General features: G+C 37.0%; 3 protein-coding genes across 5 annotated transcripts in view; all 3 read left to right on the top strand.

The window, feature by feature from the left end:
- ChAT (Choline acetyltransferase) overlaps window positions 1–7,957 on the top strand; it is a 28,822-nt gene extending 20,865 nt beyond the window's left edge. For both annotated transcript variants that reach the window (XM_008203059.3, XM_064356114.1), the window contains 2 exons: window positions 6–203; window positions 5,100–7,957. In XM_008203059.3, the coding sequence (XP_008201281.2) occupies window positions 51–203; window positions 5,100–6,788 (1,842 nt within the window). In that variant the 5' untranslated portion in view covers window positions 6–50 and the 3' untranslated portion in view covers window positions 6,789–7,957. The remainder of the gene's footprint in view (window positions 1–5; window positions 204–5,099) is intronic.
- Window positions 7,958–8,028: 71 nt separating this feature from the next.
- Window positions 8,029–8,904, top strand: Bug22 (Basal body up regulated gene 22). The gene is made up of 2 exons (XM_970412.4): window positions 8,029–8,404; window positions 8,456–8,904. Exons 1-2 carry the CDS (start codon window positions 8,129–8,131, stop codon window positions 8,774–8,776), a joined length of 597 nt encoding a protein of 198 aa, XP_975505.1. The 5' UTR covers window positions 8,029–8,128; the 3' UTR covers window positions 8,777–8,904.
- Window positions 8,905–15,546: 6,642 nt separating this feature from the next.
- LOC664099 (scavenger receptor class B, member 1-like) lies at window positions 15,547–18,732 on the top strand. 2 transcript variants are annotated; one of them, XM_015984277.2, is made up of 4 exons: window positions 15,547–15,693; window positions 16,883–16,974; window positions 17,027–17,187; window positions 17,240–18,732. In XM_015984277.2, exons 2-4 carry the CDS (start codon window positions 16,900–16,902, stop codon window positions 18,546–18,548), a joined length of 1,545 nt encoding a protein of 514 aa, XP_015839763.1. In that variant the 5' UTR covers window positions 15,547–15,693; window positions 16,883–16,899; the 3' UTR covers window positions 18,549–18,732. The 2 variants fall into 2 exon arrangements, with proteins under 2 accessions (XP_015839763.1, NP_001164151.1); NM_001170680.1 differs by lacking the exon at window positions 15,547–15,693 and adding an exon at window positions 15,726–15,845.
- The last annotated feature ends 643 nt before the right edge of the window (window positions 18,733–19,375 follow it).

Genomic DNA, 19,375 nt, shown 5'->3' with positions numbered 1-19,375 from the left:
TGCAGGAGCTCCCCCTGCCCAAGCTCCCCGTGCCGGAGTTAGAACAAACCATGAACAAGTATGAGTACACAATGAGACCGCTCCTGAACACGGAAGAACAAAGAAAGCTGAAAAACCTCATCGAGAAATTCGCTGGACCAGGCGGACTTGGGACGCAGCTACAGCTCTATCTGCAGGATCGGAGAGAGAAAATGGATAATTGGGTACGCTTGGATGTTCAAACCTGGCACCCGATGAAATTAAACTGTTTTCAAGACATTTTCGCACTCCTTTTATGATTCCACTGGAGCTAATACGCCAGATATTCAGTACAAAAAATTCATTCCATAATAAAATTTCACAGTAACTGGATATATTTTAAATTTATACCAATACTTAAATAAAAAAATTATAAGTATTGAAAACAAAATTTGTGTCAAGTTAATTGTACAAATATTTATGCGAGGAGCTATAATACCCCTAACTTTTGTACCAGTTGGTGAGGCGGTGAAAGCATTTTTGTTGACAACTGGAATGTCGGTGAACAATAGAAGATTTAATAACTTAATAGATGAAAAATATTTTTACGCGTCACGCAAATAATATTGTAATTGTTGTTATTACAACAACAAATAAGTACAAATGTAAAAAATGACCACAATAATATTCACCTGCAAAATTCCTGCAGTCGTAAGCATGATTTACATGACAAGCACAGAAAAAATATCTACAAGTCTAAAAAAAAGTAAGTCATCTAAGGATTCAACTAAAGATTGAAATTATGTTTCATCTTTACGTTCATCTATTTTTCTCTCAAAACAAAAAATATTTTCCCTTTATTAGGATGTGCTCTTATGTTTACAAATTGACGCCATTACGTACTTTTACCTTTGCCGCATTATTTTCTTATCTCTGTCAGTTTTATGCTCCGCTTTACATTTATATGTATATGTTCTCTCACTTTCTTATTTTTGTTTGCTTATTGTTTCACTTACCTTTTCTACACTTTTTTTCATAGAAAAATTGTCGCCGTGATCCGGGTTCGAACACCCGACCTCCCCCGCCGTAAGTGGCGCTTATACCACTGGGCCACCGGGCCCCAGGTACTGACCGTCTTTTGCAGATATTTTAACACAAACTTTTTAAATAAATCAACATTACACACTATATAATTGCAATAATTCACCTAAAACGCAATTACATTTAACTCAAAAGTCGGCGAATTACCTCGAAAAAACATTTTCTTCCACTTTTTTTTCAATTTAATTTTTTAATTTTTCACCAGATTTCATCAAAAGATACGAGGCGTATAAGTTGATTCTACAATTTTAAAATTGTTTTTATCTGTTTTGTGACTTTCGGCACGTTTTTGACCGAAAATGGACATAATTTCTCCAAAAATCACCAAATTTGTGTATTTTTTAGTCAAAAATAGTAGACGTGCACAAATCCTACTGGATTCGTAGTGTCCATGATTTTTTAACAATGTTTTTCGGAACTTTATTAAACAAACTCAGTTAACTAAAAAATTTTAGAGATAAATTAAATATTTTCGTTTATTTTTTATAATTTAAGAAGTAAGTCACCTAAGAATTCAATTAAACTTTGAAGCTATGTTTCATCTTTAAGTTCACCTCTTTTTCTCTCAAAACAAAAGGTATTTTTCCATTATTAAGATGTGCTCTACGTTTACAATTTAACGCCTTTACGTACTTTTACCTTTGCCGCATTATTTTCTTATTTCTCTCAGTTTTATGCTCCGCTTTCCGTTTATACGTCTATGTGTTCTCTCAATCTCTAATTTTTGTTTCGTGTTGTTTCACTTACCTTTTCTAAACTTTTTTTCATAGAAAAATTGTTGCTCTAATCCGGGTTCGAACATTCGACCTCCCCCGCCGTAAGTGGCGCTTATACCACTGGGCCACCAGGGCCCCAGGTACTGACCGTCTTTTGCAGATATTTTAACACAAACTTTTTAACTAAATCAACATTACAAACTATATAATTGCAATAATTCGCCTAAAACGCAAACACATTCTGTTCAAAAGTCGGCGAATTAGCTCGAGAAAACATTTTCTTCTACTTTTTTTCAATTTATTTCTCTAATTTTTCACCAGATTTTATCAAAAGGTACCAGGCGTATAAATTATTATTTTTACCTTTTTTGTGACTTTCGGCACGTTTTCGACCGAAAACAGACATAATTATAATAATAGGTGTAAAAGAAAGTAGTGTTAAATAGTACATTTTTCCACTCGGGTGCATTTCATTTTTTTAATTAGATTTTGTATCTAACTAACCACTAGTTTTTAAGGTTGAATTACTTTGATCCATTAGTCAGAAATAGTGACCTAGAAACCTGATATTTTAATTGAGACAAGTAGTATTTTTTATAAGCAGTAAAAAAATATTTTTGGCACTTTATTTGTTCATCTAAATTGAAAATTTTTAACTACAATCTGATAGAAAATAAAATCGAGGCGTAGCCGAGTTTGACGACAACGAAAGCAGTTTGATGAAACTCTTCAATTTGTGTCTTTGTCGCTGGAAAAATTAATAAAAAGCCTTTTCCTCATAACGAAAAGCAAGCAAAGAGTTAATGAAAATTAAATTCGTTTGAAACTAGATTGGTGCAATTACGGAATTACGTCGTGTCAGTTTGAGCATCGAAGCGCAAGTTCCAAGCTTCCCCCAAGCCGAATTGATCTTGTTAGCTATGAAAATTGTTTGATCACCGATTCGGAAAGTAAACGTAGTATTTTCCACCCTCCTTTCGGCTAGTTAACATTACCTATCCCTCGTACGTCATCCCATTGACATTAAAAATATAGAATGTCACACTTTCCACTTCAGAATTTAATCACTCGAGAAAAAAAAATCGTTGACCTTTACGTACCCAACGAAATAGACTTTTAACCCTGACCGAAACGTTCAATAACAAACACCCATGACAAACAACGATTGATTTATTAAACTATTATTTATTTACATTTGAAATCATAAAAACAGTAACAATCGATTCGAACATCGCACGGTCTATATCATCAACCAGCTATCATTCTACCGAGTTTGTAACATCGGTGGAGCAGCTTAATCCCAGCAGACCTGAAGAGCAAACAGCGCATTTCGCAGCCCCTAGAGGGATTAAAAATTATAATTGGATTGAAACGGGATGGAGTGCCAAAATCTACAACAAACCCACACACGCTTATTTCTTAACACTTAATTCGTTTTTTTGTGATCAGTTGCAACAAAGTATAGTTTAGCAACTTCGCTAACAGTTTTGTTTTACGATTATCACAAAACTTTATTGCTCGTAAATCCCCTGTTAGTATTGTATTCCGCAACCCGGCAAACAGCTATTTTTCAATGGTTGCAGCCAATGAGGGGGAACGCGAAGCACGCACGCGTTTTCTCACCACCAATCGCACCAACCCCTTGTCTATCTAAGACAATAGGGTGTCTAATCGCAGCCACGGACCTAGTCTACAAAACTGCGAGCTCATCATTTCATCTTCAAAAATGTGCAGCAAAAACGCCTCATTTTTGGCACAAAAGTTGATTTTTTTTGCTTCCGTTTGTTAAAAAAAGGGCAAATGAAACTATACTACGCTAATAAACATTTTGTATTCAAAATTTTCTGTCCAAAATTTGAGGAAAAAGAAATGTAGCAAAAGATAGTTCTGTAAATCCTACTGACTGCGCCAATTAGAGAAAAAAAGTTTTTTTTTTACTGTAAACATAATATTGTCTTTAAAATTTTGTGTCCAAAAAAAGAGAAGGTATTAACACAAAATATACGTAATTCTTAAGTCCTACTGACTGAGCCAATTAGGTACATGTTTTAATTTTTAAGTTAATAGAAAAAAAATGTGTTTATTTTTTTCTCGACATGCATACAATATTGTAATTAATTAAATTATTAAAACTATTATAATTATAATACTGATTTGCAGCCCATTACAGGATCAAAATATTTCCTTTTTCCTTTAACACATTGTTGATAAAAAATAATTTATCAAATGGGATTAGATTTCTTTAGATTTCTTTTTTCTGTTTACAGTTTTTCTGAATTATGAATTATAAAGCAATGAGCTTTCTCAAGAATTTTCTTCCATATAACCCAACTAGAAGAATGTATTCTGTAAATACTTACTTGAAACTGCTGTAAAACATTGAAAAGTGGCTAAAATTCGACACATTTTAGCCCCTTTAATGAAAAACATACTTTTTTAAACCTATTTACGGTACATTTTTTGGATATTATAATTAATAAAAAATAAGTTTCATCCGGTAAGGAGATGGGTGCAGAACGATCCTAATTCGTATCCTCTATAATATTACTAATAATACAAATTTATGAGAATGACAGTAAAAAAAGTTTCCGTCTGCAAAATTTTTACAGTAAGCATTACGAGCGCAAAAAAATAACTATGATTGAAGAATATTAAAAAAAAATTGCACAAGAGAATATTTAGGTAAGCATCATCGTTTGTTTTAGAATGACATCAGAATAAATAATATTTTTTTATGCGACGAGTTTGATAATAAAGAATTGTAGAAAAATACACTTGCAAAAAGAAAAATAAAAGGACTCGTATTTAATAGCAACGCTGATTTTTGTGTAGTTATTAGCTTTCACAGTAGTTGTAAATCCTACTGACTGCGTCTATTAAAAAAAATATTTTTTTTCCTGTGAACAGATCGTCTTTAAAATTTTGTGTCTTTAATTTGAAGATAAGGTAACAACACAAATTACATAAGTAATTCTAAAACATTTCTAGCTGGACTAATTAAGTAAATGTGTTAATTTTTTGCTTCTTCAGGTTAAACAATAATAAATCTTTATCAATTTATTTTTGTCTAACATTTGAACAAAATAGAATAGAATAGAAAATGCCACAAAATAGTTCTGTAAATCTTACTAACTGCTCCAATTAGATCTGTTAATTCCTTTGCTTCCCTTGTCCTTTCATTAAAGAAAAGAAAAAAGTCAAACTTTCTTCACAGTGATTTTATTGTCTTTTAGAAAATTTATCCAAAATTTGAAAACAAGTGTGCCAGAAAACACTTCTATGAATCCTACTGACTGCGCCAATTAACCGTTTTTTTGTCCGTAGGCTTACGACTACTGGCTCGACGACATGTACCTAAAAAACCCATCCTCCCTCCCTGTAAACTCAAACCCGGGCATGGTATTCCCGCCCCGGAAATTCACCACAATCCTGGACGTGGCCCGCTTCACGGCCCGCCTTCTGGACGCAGCACTGGACCACAAAACCTATCTAGACAAGAAGCAACTCCCGGTGGAACTAGCAACGTCCCGTGAACCCGGCCAGCCGCTTTGCATGGCCCAGTACTACCGCATTTTGGGCACTTGCCGGATTCCGGGCCGGAAAAAGGACGCACAGGTGGTTCCGGGCAAGAGCGAGTCGGAACACGTGATCGTAATCTGCCGGAGCCAGCTGTACTGCGTTCCGGTGCAGGCCCCGGACCGGGGCCGCTTGAGCGAGGACGAGATATGCGCCCAGTTGTTGCACATTTTGGACGACGCGCCTTGTCTGGCCAGCCCGCCGCCCGTGGGCCTCCTGACGGCCTGGAAGCGCCCGCTGTGGGCCGAAGCGCGCGAAAATTTGATGGGGAGCGAGCGGAATCGGCGCAATTTGGATTTGATCCAGCGGTCGTTGCTGGTGGTTTGTCTGGATGAGGGGCTGGGGAGTGGGTTTAACTGTCGGTTGCAACGCGGGGGCAAAGGGCACAGTGCCGGGCACAGGGATGAGACCAATTTAGCCGTCCAGATGATACACGGAGGTGGCAGTACGTGCGATACTGCCAATCGATGGTTTGATAAAACCATCCAGTTGATTGTGTCTGGAGATGGTGCTTGTGGCTTGTGCTACGAGCATTCGCAAGCCGAAGGAATCGCCGTGATACAGCTTGTGGAGAAGTTGTGGAAGCATGCAGACTCTCAACCAGCTACCTCCGAAGTACCTTCGGCTTCGATAAGCCATTTGCCGCCGCCCGAGCGCCTGGAATGGACGCTGGACGACAAGGACTTTTCCCGCATCGAGGAAGCGGCTCTTTCCATCGACAATTTAGTCAAAGACTTAGATTTCCAAGTGTTCAGATATACGAATTACGGCAAGGACTTTATCAAGTCCTGCAAAGTCAGTCCAGACGTCTACATCCAACTCGCACTACAACTAGCTTACTATAGACTCTACGGCAAATTGACCGCGACCTACGAAAGCGCCTCAACTCGCAGATTCCGCCTAGGTCGAGTGGACTGCATCCGGTCCGCGAGCCCCGAGGCCCTGGCCTGGGCCATGGCCATGGCCCAGCCCAAGGACGAAGACGACAGCAAGAAAGTAACCTTCCACTTGGTCAGCGACGAGGAGAAGCTCCGGCTGTGGAAGGAGGCCATCAAGCGCCAAACCACCGAGATGGTGGACAATATCCTGGGCCAAGGCATCGACATCCACCTGCTGGGCTTGCGGGAGGCTGCCAGGGAGACCTCACCGACTGCTGCGCACCCACTGCCAGACATCTTCACCGATTACACTTACAAGTTAGCTAACAAATTTCTCCTAAGTACGAGTCAAGTCGCGACCTCGACGGACAGCTTCATGGGGTACGGCCCAGTGGAGCCGGACGGGTACGGAGCCTCGTATAACCCGAAACCCGACCATATTATTTTCTGCTTGTCGGCGTTTTGGTCCAGCGAAGTTACGAGCACTTCGAGGTTTGCACAATCGCTAGATGAAAGTCTCAACCTAATGCAAGCTTTACTCACAAGACCTGCCACTTAAAAATGCGAATTAGGGGTTCAGGCCTAAGCACCATTGGCTCAAAGTTAAAGAAATTGAACAGAGCAGGAGGAATTGAAGTGAACTGCTTGATGCTTGGTTTTTTACGCAGTATTAAATCGAATTTAGTTAAATTATATATTATTGTTAGTAATTATGAATTTTACGACTGTTCTCATACAAATGATATATTTATACACTCAATCTGGTTATTTATTTTATAAGACGTACTAGTAGGCGAGCTTTTGATTGCACTTTACGCTTTGATTGGAAGGATTAAGACTTGAGTTGAGTTTTAAAATATATATTCGTTGTTGTGTGTTTTGCATGTTTGTTACCACGTGGTTACTTTATGTATAAATGCTTTATATACTATAAAAGTCGTAGCTGTACAAACAATAATCATTTATTACTTAATTAACCAATGGCCTTAACATGGCATATCACTACGTCTGTCAATCTAGCTAAACAATTGTAATATACTTGTTAACACGTTAGGTAAGAAGCCTTTTGACCGATTTTGGCGCAAACGTGATAAAAGTCCAAAAAGTATTCTTCGTGTATTGTAGGTTCCTATGTTTTGGTTAGTGTACATAGATTACATAGAAAAGTCGTGTATTAGCAATATGAAATAGTGTATATTTTTTCCACGTAGACTTGTACAGGGGATGTTACCAACTACTCGATTTCTTTTCTGATCTGTGTCTTCAGATTATTTTAAACTTGCTGAATAGCTTTAATATCATAGTTGTGTTTGTTGCTTTACATTATCAGATTGTTCAGTTCAGTACCAAAAATCAAAATTTTTGTAAATACCGGAACTGTACATATCGCCAATTTTTGCTGTTTATGACTGTCACTGGATGTTTTAACATTAATCTGTTGTCACTACGCAGTGATGCCCGCACCAGTATATCTTGTCCATATTTATAGACTAGGCCAGTATTGTAGATATCTAATATAAAAACGCATGTAATTGTTTTTACACTCGATTCATTTATAGTTGTACTGTGATACATAAACGCTTATCTACCACTTTATTTAAAGATTGTAACCTTGTTGCGCCTTTAGTTTAATGAACCAATATCGAAACATATCACTTTTAGAGACTGTAGCGTTGAATGTTATATTGTGATATATTTATGTGACGGCAAATAAAGACGTAAAATGTTGCCGCTTTTTCATTCAAACGACCGCCAAGTCGGCACCATCTGTGGGCTGGAAGCCACACTGGTAGCAATTTTGCTGCTGGGCCCTATACCTGTCACTGTCAAAAATTTGTTTATGTCTCAACCTAACCTGTGTTGTTTTGTGAGTCATGTTTGTCCGAAAAATTCCCCGTAATGTTTAAAAACACCTTCCAAAGTGGCTTTCTCTCGATTCTGTACAGTATCGGTAGTAAGCCGCTTCAGATCTGGGATAAGAAAGTAAAAAACGGCCACATTAAAAGGATAACCGATGAGGATATCCAGTCCCTGGTCCTGGAAGTGGTCGGGTGTAATGTTAGCACCACTTACATCACCTGCCCCGCCGACCCCAGGAAGACCCTAGGAATCAAACTCCCTTACTTAGTCATGATTGTGAAAAATCTCAAAAAATATTTCACTTTTGAAGTCCAAGTAACGCAGTAATTTGGCACATTTCGGGCGTTTTTTGTAACAAGTTTGCAGATTTTAGACGATAAGAACGTACGACGGAGGTTCAGGGCTAGCAATTATCAGTCAACAACAAGGGTCAAGCCGTTTATTTGTACAATGCCAATGAGGCTAGACGAAGGCTGGAACCAAATCCAGTTCAATGTGGCTGATTTTACACGACGTGCCTATGGGACCAACTATGTGGAGACGCTAAGGGTCCAAGTCCATGCCAACTGCCGCATAAGACGAGTCTACTTCTCGGACAGATTGTATTCAGAAGACGAACTTCCAGCCGAATTTAAACTGTTCCTACCAATCCAAAATAAGACACGAACTGCGGTTGCAGCGCAGTAAACATTTTAGGACCGGACATTAGGTTTTTTTGTTGTAATTTGAACAAATTGCTTTTTAAACTCATTAGGTAACACAAAATTGTATGCAATCATCATTTTAGACACAATAAACTTCATCTTTCACAAAAATGCTTGTCTTATTCTGAGATTAAGGTACATGTCAGTGGCCGTCCGTTAAATTAGCTAAAAAATTATGGGGTTTCCTCCGGGTTGTATAATTGGTTGCATAACCACTAACAAAGGTGGCAGTTTTGAAACCGGGAAAATTATTATTTAAACAATTATATTGTGCGATGAGTGGTTTTCCCGCAAGTAAATATGATTGCTCATTAATCCATTACAATTTTGCAATTACTCAATTACAGAGGATATCAACAATGTAAAGCATAATGGTGTCATAATTTACATTTTATTATGCTAAAAAACTAATTTGTAAATAACTCGGTTATAATAGCGCAATTTGTTTTTACACGACGATTATTTGTCGCTTTGTCTGCATCCAAAAAAATGCTGGACCTTAGACTTGAGGCGGATTTCCAGTACGTTTGGTACTTTTGCTGGTGGAAAGAGGGGTGTGTGATTGCCAAACTTGTAATTACCGCAATTATGATCACGTGTCGCGCTGGTGTAATAAAAATTTTTGATTACATGTTTTTGCAATGTAATTAAAGTGGAGCTGAATGGCAAAAATGAGATAACGACGCGTGTGAATTTATATGTTTGAAAAAACATGATTTTTGCATTTAAGTGCAATTAATTACCCGATAATTAAAATTCTCTTAAGAGCTAATCAGGCGTGGACGTGTTAGTCATGAAATATGAAATTTTTGAAAAGGTAATTAGAGTCCCAATACTACGTGACACGAAGCAGACAGGATGAAACTTTTGAACGAAAAATTGGAATTTAAGTGTGTTGATTAGTGCCTGTAAGCAAAACAATTAAAATATTTAATACGACAAAGGCGATAAAGTAACGAGATTATATTTACACCACTTGCGTGGCAGGAAAAAATTTTGAGCGGACAAAGTGCTATTATTTCGAAATTGCGTCTAATACACCGGTCGATAATTTATCATGTAATTCCCCCGTGTGTTATTACATGTTATTGGCATATTATGATGAATGAATTTTTTATACAACTTCCGAAACTATTTAAAGTTTGGGATAATCATAAGTTAGGCAAGTTTTTTGTGGACAAAATAAAACAAATAACAATTCGGCGGTGTGACGCTAACACGGTCATCAAACAAAGATTAGCAAATACAAAAATGTAATTTTTATTTGCTTTGCCGCGCGAAATTCCAGAAAATTTTGCAAAGCTAAGTTTATGAATTTCCTGACCCTGAAAACACAAGAGGTGCGCTTTTCATATAAAAATCATTCCGTTTTGCATAATTGAAATAAAAAAGTGTTATTATCCTCTCACGTGGTCTCATTAGGAAAGCGCATTTTGTACTTTTGTTTTCGCACATCCTTGCGCTTCGCTAATAGTTTTCTTGCATTTTCTTGTCCGCAGATAAGATAATAGAGACATATTTGTGTAACCTTTGTTATAGTATGATTATTCTGTCTTCAAAATCAAGGTTAATGTTAAATACTTGTACAACTAATGACACAAGGCAATTACATTGTTACTTATTCTTTGAAAATAAATAGACATTGATGATGCTTGTCCCTTGTTGGAAAATACACTGAACAAACTTCCCGTCCCAATACCAGAAAATCACGCGAAAAACAATCACAAGAACGCAGCCTAAAGTCCAGAAAACTGCACTTTTCGAAACAACAAATTGTTTTCAAGTACTAGACGTATTCCGGTCATGAAAATAAAAATTTACGGTTTGTCGTAGTCAAGCTTTCTAGAATCTCGTATTGTTTTTTTTCCTCAAAAAATAAAAATAAAATAATCGACAAACTTCATCAAGAATGTGGAGATTTCGTAAATCACACTTTTTTGATCATTTTTTAAAATGAAAGCAAGATAATTTTGTTGTTGGAAAGACATTAAAATTCTCGTCCTCAAAATTGTTTTTAATTAACCATAAATTTTTATTAGTGTGCAAATAACTGCACTATTACTACCACGTGGTAGGATCAAGTGCCTGTTTATAAAAATTAACTTCAAAAAAATATTCGAGACTGGCGTCATAACAATTAAATTCCTTAATGTTCAAACTGCACCAGATATTTTAATTTTAATTAGAAAAAAATTAACATAAACGACATAATTTTCAACACTTAGTAAACAGATTATTTTATTTCAATTAGTAATGTAATTATAAAGTATTCAATTCGTAATAATTACATTGTGACAATATGACAGTTTCATACGCATATTCTGTGACAATGACGCAAATAATTTTCCTTAAAACCTGTTAAGGAAATTAATAGTAAGTAAGGTCCGCGAAAAAAGGCAAAATTTGCGTTCTTCTGCAGCAATTTTTTAATTTTATCTCTGACGCATTTAGTAACAAACCAACAATGAGTCGATGACTACACGCATCCAATGTTTGATGATAACAAACGCAGGTGTTTGAAAGAATCGCAAAAAACTCGCATAAGTAATTAGATACATACATGGTGACCATTTTTTTACTTTTCACACGTCCAGACAACAAATTGTCTGACGTCCAAAGTTGGCCAACACTGTATCATCTTGATAATATCCCCATATTTGCATAAATTAGTAGTTTCAGCGCTACAGTTGGATTAGCAGTTAAAAATCAACAAAAAAAATTAAGGCGTTACAACTATGACGCAAAGCGGGCCAATAAATTATATTTTTGAACGCAGTTCTGTAAATCACATTCTTTGCTCAAAAAAACTGCGTATGTCGTCAATGGTCTAGAAAAGTTGCTCATAAACCCCGAAAACTGCTAGATCAAGGTGCATTTCTGCACCGTTACGTAACAAGCTTTTAGCCATGTTTCACACCATCTTCTGAAAAATTATTGACGCATCATTATCATAAAATCGGTTGTTTATTGACAAGAGAAAAACGTAATTGCGCTCTTCACGCGATTTTTTCCTAAGTCATAAAACACTTTTATTGACGAACGACACTTGAGATGCAACAAAATATTTCCATTCGAATTTATTCACTTGAGGTAATTATCGGCAGAAATGTGCGTGACCGATCGAACATTGGGAATTCGAAAGCAAGTCACTATCTCTTTACATTTTTGTCATTTCCGAGAAACTAGCTTTGCTGAACAACTCCGTCAAAACACCCCGTCCTTTTACGTGCAGAATTTCCCACAATTATAATTAAAAAAACTGATCCAAAGTATCACCATAATAAAAAATTGTAGTAATGTATGCGTGCCACATTCGTGTAAGTCATTAAAGTCATTTGTGTATTTTTTTGTTGTTTTTATCGAGTTTGTACTTTACGTACAGGACTAAAAATAGAAAAATACTTTATTGGCTTATTTGAATATAAAATTTATAACAAATTATGCTGTGTTAGCAGCCGTGTGGTAATGAATTCGGAAAAGTTGTCTATTTTTCCCTTAATGACTTAATCGGGCGAAATTACTAAAACAAACATTTATTTTCTTTTGACAAAAATCAACAGCAAATGACGCACGAGGAGCAAAAAATCGAACCGGTCATTCCCAGTAATGATCCCAAATTAAAAAACAAAAACAACTCATTTCAATACCAGGTTGCCCGATGTTTACAATTTTTTTCTTAGAATTGTTTCGATATTATTTAATTCAATTTGAGCCAACCTTGGCGTGTGATTTATACTTTCGAGCCGTCAGAGAGAACCAGAAGGTTCACTCGACTGACGTCACGACGTTTTGCACTAATAGACACAATTATCGTATTTGGGAAAGGTTGAATTTTGGTGGATGCGCCGGACTAGAGTTTCCGCGTGCGGAATTTTGCAAGAAAAGAAATCTAATCGGTTATCTAAGAGAGAATGTGACATTGACAGTGAAAACTGAATCCGATTAGGCAAGCGGTGCCTTAAACAGGCTCTCTTGGCTAAGAACCAGTCTTTACAAAACACGGCGATCTCATGACTTTTAAATTACAATCAATTAGCTTATATAAGAGTGAATTTTTTGAAATCCGAAAGGGTATTGAGCAAATGCTTTGTTGATCGGTTTATTCGGAATTCTACTGGCATTGAGCCGTTGAGATAACTAAGGCACTTTAACCGTGATTTTTAATTATTATATTCTTCGTTTTAATTAACATTTCCAAGCTTATTGAACGGCTGAATCCGAAAATCATCAAGGCTTTTGCCTATTCATATTTTTATGACCGGTTTGACACTAAATGATTTCGGAAAATCGTAAAAGTGGGTCATTGACGCAAATTTGTTTGCAGTAACTCGTTTCCGCGAAAAAATCAAACAATTTGAACGACACTCAAACAGCGTAAAAATGATTTATGTTTATGGCTTATCGAGTGTTGAAGATTTTTTCCGCAACAGATTAACACGAAGCTTCAATAGCCAAATGTCTTTAATCGCTTCTTCGTCGGAAACTTTTAGGCCAGTCAACTTTTATCAGTGTTTACAAACAAAAATTGTTATTAAAAAATTCGAGAAAAATCTATTTTGTTTACCGTCCAAGGAAATTAAAGTGTTTACCTGTCCAAATGGTAATTAATCTATCGCTTGAGCCAATCGGAACAACTTCCGGAATTGTTCTCCAAGAAAAAAATTGAAATATCTTGTACAGCGTGTCTGCAAGGACTTATTATTTTTTAAACGGATAGCAAAACAAAACAATAAAATTATTTTATTGGATTGGCTTTGTTAAATTTGTTTGTACAGTGAAAACAAAGAAATAAATATTATTAATAATGATACGACAAATCTACAATTGCTGTTAAACTTGTTAATATTATTTAATTCGATTGATATTATTTATCTCTTGTCAACAACTTATAAACAATTAGAGAATTAAAAAAGTGAACGGGAAAACACAAAAGACGACAAAAATAGAATCCTAATCGCTGTTATAATTTTAGCCCGAAAATTGGCCTCATATTTGGGTCAGTTTTTAATTACAGGGTGCATCAGAAATACGTGTGTTAATAATTTTAGCAAGTAACAGCGCTCAACAAATAAAACTTTTTTTATTCGTATTTTTTCAATAAAAGTTTCGAAACTTTACTTTAAATTTAGGAAAAAAAAATGAAACCAGTACCCGCCTATGAGTACAAAATTAAAGAACACAATTATTTACGTTGTGATAGAAACGGACATTTTGAACAATTTAAAACAACAATGAAAATTGTTGCAATGGACACAAACTAATTATTAAACACACAAAAGAAAAGAGAAAAACAGTCAAAATAATAAAGAAGAATTTTGCAAAATGTTAAACAAAACAAAAAAAACAATACAAAAGATCCAATTTCTACCCCAACAATAAAATAAAGTTTTTTTTAATTAAGTTGTTTTCTGAATATTTTATTTTGTTTTATTCTAATAAATGTTTAATAAAACGATAATTTAACAAACTGTGTTTATTAAATCAAGTAACAGTGCCCCAGTAATTTTTTCCGTTTTTATTATTAAGCTTCACTCTCTTTAATATATTTTTATTTTATTATCTTTGCTAATATAAAATATGGTGCTTGCTATATTGGCGAGTTGGTTTTTTCATTATTAAATTATCTATTTGATCGTTAACTCTCTTTTTTTTAATGTTGGATCTTTTAAAGATATGTTTTCATCTTTATTTTAAGACTGATTGCTAAGTTGTCTGTGCATAAGTCACCAACTAGTTGAACTTCTTTAAGATTTTACCCAAGGTTTTTTGTGTAATATAACAACAGGTGTCGAATTTGGGTTAAAATATTTATTTTTACTTACAAAATTGTTTTCAGCTTTGGAATATGTTTCAGCTGCAGTGCAATGCCACCGAAACAGAAAGATAAAGCTAACAGTTTGTCATTACGCTAAGTAGAGGAAATTATTTTTTTATATAAAGTTTTCCTACCACTGTAATCACTTGTTCATTGTTTTATAATTATTTTTAAACTCTCACTTAAACCCATTTAAAAACTTAATTTGCTTGAAATTTATTTTAGACAAGTCATCTTTTTTAAAAAGAAAGTGACTTGATGATATTTTTTATTTGATATCTGACCCAGAAGAGTCTAGTTATAAATAAAATAATTTGCATAGTCAATTCCGCTTTAGATAATATAGTTCGAAAAATGAAACGTTCCGCGTTACCGGTATTACGCAACCAAAAGACATAATAATTGTAATTGAGGAAGACAATATTGAGTGGTTCACAAAAAATAAATTTGAGAAAATTTAATTTAATTTTAACCTTGCAGATGCACGTCCAACATGTAATTTTTGCGAATAGAAACAGTTCCTTATTAATGGAGAAATTAAACATTACGAAATCACACTATCGAGCTAAAACTGGATTACAAGATTGCTTCAGGTGTGCATATCAATCCATTAGAAGAAATAAAATCGTTTTGTTTCACAACGGAGCAAAATTTGGTCATCTCATCACCTTATTGTTGTTTTGTTTAAAAATTTGCGATAAAAAAACCGTAAATTCTGTTTGCTTTGTCCTGGTCCTTCAGTGTTAAGGTGAAGGCTCCAGTTGGTGCGAAACCCGGTGAAAATTCGCCGCTTTTCGCACTAATCGGAACGCTATTAATGTTACGTTGGTTAACCACTCGCTCCTTGCATAATTTTCGATCACCTTCTGTTGCACACCTTTCTAAAATACCAGTTTCTGGTTCACTCCGCAGCTATATAAAGTTTTTCTTTCACAATAAACCGTCGGTGCAATCGGACAAAGTATCATAATTAAAAAAACGCTAATTAAAAACGCGATGACAATATTTTGGTGGGGCAGGTAAAGTTCTTGAGAAGCGCCAACCTCGGACGTCATATCTATCAATTTCTCCCACTCAATAAATAGGTAAGCCGACTACCGTCTTTTAAAAACCCCCCGAACTCTTGTCAATGGATTATTTTGCCATTCAAGTCCGACGGTTTTGTAGCACGAATTAAATACGGAGTTTTGTGATTTGTGAGTGACCAAAATGGAATTTAAATACAAAATTAATTCACGTAAGTCCTTTTGCAATTTTCTAGAGCGGGCGTTCATTGCCACCATTTTTCAAAATTTTTTTTTTAATGGTTAAGAGTCAAATTTTACGGCGAACATTTTGCTCCACCTGATTGATATTCCGTTGTACTAGATGAAAACTTCCTTCCGAGCCTATTAAGTAGTTTGGCGTAATAAAAATGTATCACACGTTTGAATTAATCACGCCTGATTTTTGCCACAACTATTTGTCCTCTAGCAATTTTGAAAATTTCTAAAGACTTATCTCGCTCCGCGTCAAAGTGCTACACGTGTGACTTTGAAACCTTGCTAGATTTTTAATGTGTGCACGTGTCGGTGCGATTTTTCAAAAACTTTTCCGGCTCAACGAGAATGAATCAAGGGCGTTATTTTTAGTGGCTTTCTTTGATAAGGAATATAATTAACGATGTTGACATTCTTGAGGTTAATATTCAATTCATTGCCAGCGTATCTTGCAGATATCAATTAACAAAGAACCGGGCAAAAAATAAATTGAAGAGAAACGTAGCCTGTGCATTTTAAGTAAGATAAAATGATATATCATGGCTACTTTGCCAATCTGACCGTCAATATCAAGGTACCTGCAACGTATCTTGGCCAAGGCGATTCCCTGAAACTCAGTTTCTTGCCATCTAACGTAAACAATGTCAGAAATTACCATTTCCGGGTCACGCAATTTGACAAAGTTTATCTCGCGACACTTCAAGTGGCGGGTTCACCAGCCTAAGGCCGAAAATTTCCGCGCCTGTCTTTCACTAAATTGTGCATTACCTCGCTTGCAAGCACAAATTAACATTGACCGATTCTCGCAAACATCACTACAATCATTCCATATTTCCCAATTATAAAAGTGACCTTAACCAATATTTTATGGTAATGTTCAGCACCAGACATTATATAATCGAGAAAGTACGTTGACTTCCAATGGCAATGAACTAAGATGATTTTTTCGAGGCGACTTCCAATAACACCTCGCTTTTCCTCCTTGCTTACTTTTACCAAATCGGGTCTTCCACAGGGCTCCTGATATTACTAATGCTGGGGGCCATCATGACCTGCTCCTCGTACCTCATGTTCGTATACCAGCCACTGCAGCTCATTATCAAAAAGGTACGTCCAGGAAGAAATTAAAACAACCAAAACTAAACAAAAAAATTGATAGGTTGCAACTCTAGCCCCTGGTTCAATTTTTCTCAAACTGTGGTCCGTCCCTCCCTACAATGTTTTCATTGACGCTTTTATCTTCAATGTAACGAACCCGGAAGAGTTCTTATCAGGGAAGGAAAAAATGAAGGTTGAAGAAGTGGGCCCTTACGTTTACCAGTAAGACAAACACTAGTTACCAAAACTAGTTAACTAGCCCCAATTTTTACAGAGAAATTCTCCTGAATAAAAACGCAACTTTCAACCCTAACGGCACCATGACGTTCGAGCCGCGCCGTTTCCTCAAGTTCCGTCCAGACATGTCCGTGGGGAACCCCGACGTGGACTGGATCATCTCCCCCAACATCCCCCTCCTGGGGATCACCGCCTCGCTCCGGGACTCCGGTCTCATCACCAACCTCGCCGTCTCCACAATCAGCAACGCCCTCAACTCGCAATCCTTCCTCAACGTCACCATCTCCCAGTACTTGTGGGGCTACGACGACCGCCTTGTGACCCTCGCCCACAAAGCCCTCCCCAACTGGATCAACTTCGACCGCTTCGGAATTCTGGACCGCCTCATGGCTCTGGACAACGCCACCAACATCGTGACCCTGAACATGGCCCCAGAGCTAGGCCTCGCCAGCTCAATTCTCACGGAAAAGGAGCGCAACGCCGTGTACCACATCCACCGCTGGAACGGCTCCCCAGGTCTCAAACACTGGGGCTACACGGACGACAACCAAGACAACAAGAACTCCAGGTGCAACATGGTCGAGGGCGCCTTCGAAGGGACGGTCTTCCCGCCGAACATGCCCGAGAACACGACGGTGAAGCTCTACAGACGGGCCTTCTGCCGCCCCGTGCCCTTCAAATACCGGGAGAAGTCCACCACGAAGACGGGCTTCAACGCCATGACGTTCGAAGTGGACCGGTTGTTCCTAGCGACGCCTGAGGAGAACCCCGACAACCACTGCTACTGCCCCAAGGACGGGTGTCTCCCGAAGGGCCTAGGGTCGCTCTCGCCGTGCTACTACGACATGCCCATTGCCATTTCGCAGCCGCACTTCCTGAATTCCGACCCGTTCCTGTTGGAGCAGATCGTGGGGATGAAGCCAGACGAGGAGAAACACGGCTCCAGTTTCCTGCTACATCCAGAGTTGGGTGTTGCGCTGGAAGCCAACTTGAGGATACAGATCAACCTAGATATTGGCCAAACGAAGTACAATCCCCGGACGAAGCCCTTCAACGGCATGTACCTGCCGTTGTTCTGGCTCCAGCTGCGGCTGGGGGAGATCCCCGGGAGCATAAACGCTTTGATAACTGTGCTTTTTTACGTGCTTCCGGTCCTACAGGAAGTACTGATTTACTTGTTAGGCTTAGGTGGTTTAGCTTTAATGTCGGGCTCAGCTTTATTCTCCCTGTTCTTCGCGAAGGATCAGCCCAACGGGAGGCTGAGTTTCAGGGGCGAATACAGCCCGATTCCCATAATTCCGATCAATTCGCCCTACTTTAAACCAGATCTTAGGATATTAAAGTGATTGTTTTTGGTATTTTTAGACTGTAGATAAATTAAATGCCTGTAGTTATTAACGTCTGTGACGTTTTAGAGACTGAAATTATTTATATTTGTACATATTGCGTGAGAGTTATTAGTTCTTTAGGTACTTTTGTTATTTAAGTGCGGTTTTGACGATTTTTTAAAACAAAGTTTTTATAAAAGTATGATGAGTTTTATTTGATCTTTGAACCTTTCCCGTCACTTTGCAATGTCAAGGAGTGGCATTGAATTGTAATGACAAGGGAAAAAATGTGGCTTTTGGCTTGGGAATAGAGCTAGGCCAAGTGGGAAATTTTCTGCTGAAAATTTGCACACTCAGCACTAATTTCGCTTTTTCCTTGCATAAAACATTGAGCTGGTAATGGCTCACTTATACGACCTAAATGACACTAGACAAAAAACTGGTTCATGTGCAAATGGATGCAAAATGCAGATGCCTATTAAGCACAATTATTGTTTTTCTGTTTCAGAAAAATTCCGTAGAAACTCATGCTACGCTTAATTAAAATGCTCAACGGTTTGAAAAAATGCTAAAACTTGCTTATTTTTTTGCCATGTTTATTATTTATTAAGTGGGTGAAACCACGTGTCATTACTTCGATTTTCCAAGCAATTATTCTATTGTTGAGTCCCTGACTTGTAATTTCAACAATTAATTAATTTCTGTACAAATCACTTCAAACACTTGTTAATCAGTTAGTCTGTCACTTTTCTTTAAAATATAAATAAATTTGCCGTAACTGGATTTGTGTAATCTTGGTGTCCCCATTAAGCGATTTAAAATAAGTAGAATTTTTTTTAATATTT

This window comes from Tribolium castaneum, chromosome 4 (genome assembly GCF_031307605.1).
Source record: "Tribolium castaneum strain GA2 chromosome 4, icTriCast1.1, whole genome shotgun sequence".
Classification (NCBI taxonomy): domain Eukaryota; kingdom Metazoa; phylum Arthropoda; class Insecta; order Coleoptera; family Tenebrionidae; genus Tribolium; species Tribolium castaneum.
The sequence above is the reverse complement of the archived record's forward strand: the minus strand, read 5'-3'. Positions and strand labels throughout refer to the sequence as shown.